Source organism: Brassica oleracea, chromosome C5 (assembly GCF_000695525.1).
Source record: "Brassica oleracea var. oleracea cultivar TO1000 chromosome C5, BOL, whole genome shotgun sequence".
Lineage (NCBI taxonomy): Eukaryota > Viridiplantae > Streptophyta > Magnoliopsida > Brassicales > Brassicaceae > Brassica > Brassica oleracea.
The window spans coordinates 4209168-4216771 of NC_027752.1; the positions used below are offsets into that span (position 1 = coordinate 4209168).

A 7604-nucleotide genomic window follows, 5' to 3' on the forward strand; every position below is an offset into this window, starting at 1 on the left:
TATTCTTAAATGAATTATATATTAATGAATAGTCCAGCTATAACTATTGTATAATAGATTTTGTAGAATGACTATATTTTAATAAAATAGATAAGTGTGTACACGCATGCAACTTTAATAAGAACAAGTTATATATTTTTTCTCTTTTTTCTCTTTTAGTGAAAAGTAGCAAGTTTGAAAAGCTTAATGATAAACCGGAACATAATGAAATAACATTAATCTATATTACTAGCAAAACACAAACACAAAGGTTTTTAGAGCATAAAGCTAATTTGCAAGAGCGAACCGAAGTTGAAGAGTTCCAAATATAACAAAGCTTTCATAACACAGAAGACTAAGCTGTTTACCTTTTCTTCTCAGTAGTAGCACCTTCACCAGATCTCATCTTGAGGAGAACACTAGACATCTCCTCTCTCTCTCTCTCTTCCTCTTGGCAACCTTAAGAGCCCTCTTGTCTTTTTACCAACCTCCAGAAGCTCCGCGTCTTGTGATGACGTATCAGTGATCTGATGAACATGCGGGAGTTAGGACGAGGAGCCAACTCGCGTCTTGTGATGACGTGTCATTTGTTCCGAGCAAGAACATACCAGTCTTCTTCAGTTGTGGTGTTGCCATTGTTACTCTTCTCCTCGGATCAAACCTCCTACAATGGCCCATTTACTTCTTTTGGAGAATCTGTTCATATCTGGATGGAAGAAGGCGTGATCGAGGTAGCACCAAGATAGCCATGATCACAATGGCGGTGTTACTACTCAGTTCTTGCGGAATCTCAGTCGGTGAACCAATATTGACGATTCAGGTAATTAATACTTTTAAATATTAACTTAAAAATTGATTTAACTTACATGTACTGATCATCCTTTTTATTTTCTGATAGAGCCCTGACGGCGATGTAATAGACTGCCTCAACACGATGGACCAACCCTCGTTGAAGAATCCTCTGCTGAAAAATCACATATTCCAGGTATGTTTTTATTTTAAGATGTAGTCAAAGCTAGGAACAATTTTTGATATTTTATACGCTTAGTTCAACATTGCTAGGAACAATTTTGACACAATCCCGTCTTCAACTCACTGAGACCGTCTTTGACCCTGTATGACAAACTCTTCTGTATCAGAAATGCTTCAAAAATCCTTCGTATATATATTTTTTCAATAGCCTTCCTTGTATTGAGATGTCTTCGTACAACCTGCATAACCACAAAACTTTTGTCCTGTCCTAAACCTCATCAGAAACCTTTGAACGTTTCTTCTTCTTACTCCTCTGTTTCTTGTGCTTCACGCTTCTTCTTCTTTGTAGCTTATTCTCTGCTACTCTTTTGGAGAATTTAATGAAGGTTCAATCTCAACAACATCTCAATGCTCCATAATCCCTCTTGGCCTCTTGATACTTACAACCTTAGTTTAACTAATTTACTTCACCAAGTTAGGCTCTTGCATCATCATGTTGTTCTCTGATTTTAAAAACTCACTTCTTATGTATCAGCATCACCGCTGACACATATTTCTCTTCATTTGTCTTTTTCCCACAAGTGACCTTCTGTATGACTCTTTATAAATCTCATTATGATGCACCTTTGTCCTGTTAAACGTTCTTAGTCCTTTTGTTTTCTTGCGTGAGGCTCTGTGTTAATCTTTGCTTCAAGTTGAATTATTCAAATCCAATACTAATATCTCACTCCATTTTTGTTTGTTTTGAATCAGGAAACCCCTAGCGATCATGTGAAAAGAGAAGACGATGGATTTGGTTTGCAAGTTTGGCACTCGGAGGGAATAACTTGCCCGCGTGGGACCATTTCAATAAGGAGATTTGACAAAAACATTTCCCATACGAAATATGATCCCTTGGTTCCTAATGCAGCCGATCGAGCTACAAAAGGACATGAGGCAAGTTTAATTTTTTCTTTTTGTTAAAACAAGACTAGTAATAATGTTACTAATTTATGTATGTGTACAAAATAGTATGCAATCGCAGAGATAAAATGGCAACCAGTTTACGGCACCAAAAAAGCTTCATTGAGTGTCTGGAGTCCGATTGTAGAGTTTCCAGCCGATTTCAGCTTGGCGCAAATCTGGCTCGTGTCTGGCCAGTACGAAGAAAACAATCTTAACACGATAGAGGCGGGGTGGCAAGTCAGTAATACACCATTCTTTTGGTATTTATATACTAAATATTTCATAAAACGGAATTTAATTACTAACTATAAAGTTTTGTTTTTTCAATCTAGGTCTACCCGAACAGATATGGGGACCACCAACCACAACTGTTTACGTATTGGACGTACATCATCTTGATCTTCTTAGAGCATGATTAAAGCAAACACCCAAATGGGTTTCTAATTTTTTTTTTTTGTCCGATTTAAAAAACAAAACAAAAATTAAAAAAAGAATCAATCGCGGACCGACATGTGTTAGCGGAGCCCGTACACAGTAAAAAACTCAACTACAAACGTTTCTTATTTGGCTACCTTTGACTCTCTTCTTCCTCGGTTTCCCCATTTTTGTGGTCTCTTCCCTCCTAAAAATCTTCTTAAATACCCTGTTAATGCTGTTCTTATTTCTGATTTTGACTTTGTAATACCTGTTCATGAATAAAATTTTGAGTACCTTTTGTGTACACTGTTATAAGATATACTAGAGTAACATAAGCGCGGGTTTTGTTTTCAATGGTCTTCATAATTAAAATTATAAAAAAAAATTAGTAAATGATGTTGGACTTTATTTCAATATCTAGGTATTATTAGTTTTTGATGTAATTGCACCCATGCATGTTTGTTTACACAATAAGTTTTTTTTTTTGAAAACGTACAATAAGTTCGCTTTGCATGACTTATTCACATACACATGTCTATCTAAATGGGTATCTTAGATATCGGTTGTTATTTTATTTGAGCATAAATTTGTTTGGACTGTATGAAATATTATTTGGAAGACTATACGTCTTACAAGATAAATATTTTTCTCTTAAAACATAAACAAATATCTAACAGTTAGAATATTAATATAATAAATGACATTAACTGATTAAAAGCTACTATTATCTAAGATATTAAATAAAGATCTTGTCAAGACTTATTTACTACTAACATTCTTAAGTACATTATATATTAATCAATAGTCCAACTATGACAATTGTATAGTAGATTTTGTAGAATGACTCTATTTTAATAAAATGGATAAGTGTGTATACGCATGCAATTTTAATAAGAGGAATACGACAAACACCCGCGCAACCGTGCGGATTAAGATTTTAATTTTATAAACGTAAAAATTCTTTTTTACATCATCCATACAAATATTGAAACATAATAATGTTATATTTTACATGTTTGTCATCTAATTGATTGCTTCACCATCACATTTATTTGTAGATTCTTATTATATATTTGTCTCATTGAATTTGCGTTTAATTATAAGACGACTTAATATTTTTTTTAATATGCAAAGTTTAATTGATTGATTTACTTTTGTATTGAAATCATATATTATTTAAATATCATATCTAAAAGTATAATTAACAAAAAGTAATAAAAATAATTTATGAATTTAATAATTTATTGCATTTTATGACAATTTTACAATATTGAACTACATCATTTGATGAATAAATATTTTACTATTTTAGATTTTCTGAAGGTTGTAAAGGTAAATCTATATTCAATTAGTATGGATAATTAAAGGTTTGGAGTTTTTATTTAATGGAAAATCTAACTTGATTTCGTGTATCAAGATTTTTTTAATTAAATATATGGAAATTAAATGAAGATTTTATGGTATTTAAGATAGCGATTTCTTTTATATGTTAATCAATATTTTCTATGGTATATCATATTTTTCACTTAGCGGTGGACATTTGGATATCCATTCGGGTTTGGTTCGGGTATATTCTAATTTCGGGTTTTTCGGGGTTAAAACTTTTAGTCTCATTCGAGTATTTATAAATTTTCATTCGGTTTGGTTCAGGTTTAGATAAAACCATTTAAATTATTTTTAAAAAATTGAAATTAAAATTAAAATAATATATTACATATAAATTTTAAGAAACTATACTAAAATACCTAAATTTAACTTAAAATTGGTTTACTTTGAATATTTAGATAGAAAATCAATATATATTTCAAGTGTTTTTAGTGTTTTAAGTATTGTTCGACTATCTTAGAAATTTATTTTTGATTATTTATATATACTTTCAAATATTTTGAACAACTTTAAAATATGTTATATATTTTAGATATTTCTTTATATACTAAATCTAAAAATAATTAATATATTTGAGTAAATAAAATTATTTTGGATACCTAAAATATTTATGTTCGGGTCGGGTTTGATTTCAATTTTCTAAATACCAAAATTTTGAACCCGTTTGGATATTTTACGGTTGGATTTGGTACTTTTTTTAGATCAGAATCGGTTCGGTTTTTTGGATTCGGGTATTTAGCCCAGCCTTAGTTTCACTGGTATTTTTTATGTAAATAGATAAAAGATATTTGAAGTTGTTATAAGAGATCTAAATTGATTTCTTGTATCTCATTTTACCTTGGTAAGATTTGGTTGAAAATGTTTTAAATAGAAGATATGAAAGACTGATATTGCTTGATACATATACCAAATTTTTCTTGACTTGTTAACTGAATGTGGGTGATTGTTTTGATATTTTAATATTCTAAAGGAAATTTATATTATATAGTCTTTATTTTGTTTATTTATCTAATCTGTTTGGTTTGATTTTACATTATTCTCATTTTGGACATGATATGTATACAATATAGTACAAATATGTATAGCATGTAAGTTTTCCGAGTACTTAAAATAGTCATGATATGATACTGGGTATATAATATAAATAATTTTGTACAAAAATATGAGTATGTTAAATCGTTCCCAAAGTTAGCTTGAACCGATTTGTTCAGTTAATGAACAAAGGGTTAATAACTGGCATGTTTTTTTACACTGAATGACTTGCATTTTATAGTTGTTTATAAACATATCTAATTCCTTATACTTGGTTTATATGTTTATAATTGTTTAGTTATTTAAGAATAAATAGTTCCCACTTTAGAGCAGTTTTTAATTAATGGTTAGTGACTTATTTAAATACAGTTCAGTGTTAAGGGGAAAAAAATATTATTTAGTATAATGGATAAGATCATATGATGTTTTTCAGTTAATGATGATAATTATATGATATTTTTAAATTAATGACTTTCTAGTGATGACCTATTTTTAAACATCACACATGAAAAGAAGTTGTGACTTCTATTTTAATAAATAAGATGTGGACACAATAAAAAACTGTTTGATATTGACATAGATTATTAACAACAATAGATTTTGATCCCCAAATAAACGGGGGCAACAGTTTTTCAGCAAGTTATGGATCTTTGTTATATAAAATGTATTTACTACAGTCAAAATACATAATTTCACTGAAAATATATAATTTTGCTTTTACAAAGCAATGTTTTTACTGAGATTTACATTGCAAATGAAATGTGAAATGTAACTGTAGTTAATTTTTAATAATGACGTTTAAATGCAGAGAGATGCATATTTAAATACTGGGTGCTATAGTACCCAGTGTGTTGGCTTTGTCCATGTAAGCAACACTATTGCTCTCGAAGCTGCGATCACTCGTACGTCCACGTATGGGGGAGATCAATTTGCTATCACACTACAGCTCTGGAAGGTATAATTTACCAATATAAAAATTCTACATAACTAGTAAATAGAAAATTAAAAGGTACTATCTGTTTTAACTATAATGAATAAAAATTGTAGGATGTGTTTACGGTTAACTGGTGGATGGGTATGGGTGAAAACATCGAGCCGATTGGATATTGGCCTGCAGAGATTTTCACCAGCCTATCCGATCACGCCACCACGGTACAATGGGGCCGCGAAGTGTACCGCAATACTTCTGGCAGGAACACTACGCTCCAGATGGGTTCGGGTAAATATCCGAATAAAGGCTTCAGACAAGCCGCATATTTCTGCAACATCCGGATTGCAAAAGAGAACCGTACCCTTTTACCGATTGAAGACTTTGTAATAGGTGGCGATTCCTATACGATTAGGAAGAGTCACAGTAAAGTCTGTGGAACGCACTTTTACTACGGAGGACCGGGACCACTCCGTTCCGAGTCTGTTCGGGGAGATTACTTGTCTATTGTCTATTTGTTGTTATTGTCATTTTATTTTCTTGTCTAGTTTTAAGAATGAACTAGATTTTGATACGTGCTTTCAAAGCGCAGATTTTTTTTTTTTTTTTTCAATTGACAAATATTTAGTAAATGTCATATTTCATATATTTGTGTTTTATTTTATAAAAGACTTAAACTTTTTATCTTTCTTTATCGTGTTTCATTTTAAATGACTATTTATGTTTAAAAAATTAAACTTTATTTCTTTAATGAATTAAGTTGGTATAACTCTGATAAATTAATTTTATTATGTGGCTAATATTTTTAATAAAAAAAATTATATACTTTTAATAAAGATTTAAATTTCAATGAAAAAATTCAATTTTTTTCTTCTATGAATGCTTAAATTATATTAAGAAAGAAAAAAAATAATTAAGAATGGTTGAAAAAAATTATTTGAACTTAGACTCAATGACCCAAAGGAAAAAAAAATGTGAGATTTGGATCTGATTTTTTAATCGGCCCAAATGGCCCAAGAGAGTTCTGATGTGGACAGTGGGCTGGATCCCAAAAAATGGCTCAATATAGATGTGTTATTAATATTACTTGATTGCCCTTAATGAACATGCAATGTTACTAAAGAAATGGCAGACTAAGGTAAAAAGGACAATAGGATCATGCTTTAATAGTATAAATATGTGTAATAAAAGCCAATACAATATATTTATCAAAACCATGGCATTAGTTATCGATTGCAATGATTTGTCAAAGATGTGTGTTTGATATTTACTGCTATCTTACTTGTTCAATAAATGTATGGATCTCTCCATTGTGAGGAAAGACCTTAGTTCTCTGTTTTTTTAGTTCTAATGGTAAAAATTCAAATCCCCTATATATTAAAAGAGAAGCACTTAAAAAAGTTTTCTTAAAATTCTAATCTGATGTGGTTTCATGAGAGGTTTTTATTTACAAAATTGCACACGTGTCGCTTGGAGAACGTTAGTTAAAAAACGCATGTCTTAAATGCAAACATTACATTCCTTAATTATCTTACATTCACGTAACATCCAAAGTTCTCTTCTCCACCTTATGTTGGTTCTCGAAGCGTACGTGATGTGTTGGTGTTCGAAGACTACGTGAGACGAGATGGACCTTAATCATCTAAATTACTTAGACGAGATTGATTACTAGAACCACCTTCACCTTCATCATGTAAATATAATCATAGAGACGAGATGTGTTCGTAGTCAAAGAGTACGTGAGACAATATATAGACATGCTAAGACAAGAAAACGATGATAGTGATAGAGTTTCCAGTACTCACGAACACCGAACATATGCTATTACAGCCGGTACGAGAATCTTTAAGTGATGCCTCGGGTTTCTCGGTTTCTGTTTTTTTGGATGTTCTTGGTCGTCTCTTTGAGATGGAGACATGCATGTTTTTCTTCTTTGGTTTTTTGG

The 7604-nt window shown here is 31.0% G+C and overlaps 1 protein-coding gene across 1 annotated transcript; it reads left to right on the forward strand.

Moving 5' to 3' along the window:
- The first annotated feature begins 254 nt into the window (after positions 1-254).
- On the forward strand, positions 255-6207 carry LOC106344299. The gene is made up of 8 exons (XM_013783703.1): positions 255-799; positions 878-964; positions 1705-1887; positions 1963-2133; positions 2229-2281; positions 2650-2654; positions 5544-5686; positions 5779-6207. Exons 1-8 carry the CDS (start codon positions 728-730, stop codon positions 6205-6207), a joined length of 1143 nt encoding a protein of 380 aa, XP_013639157.1. The 5' UTR covers positions 255-727.
- The last annotated feature ends 1397 nt before the right edge of the window (positions 6208-7604 follow it).

Excerpts from the sequence above, each read along its gene's own strand:
- LOC106344299 (XM_013783703.1), top strand. The coding sequence starts at position 728 with ATGATCACAATGGCGGTGTTACTACTCAGTTCTTGCGGAATCTCAGTC. Across the intron at positions 2,134-2,228 it reads CGATAGAGGCGGGGTGGCAA|GTCTACCCGAACAGATATGG; the intron begins GTCAGTAATACA and ends TTTTCAATCTAG. Across the intron at positions 5,687-5,778 it reads TCACACTACAGCTCTGGAAG|GATGTGTTTACGGTTAACTG; the intron begins GTATAATTTACC and ends TAAAAATTGTAG.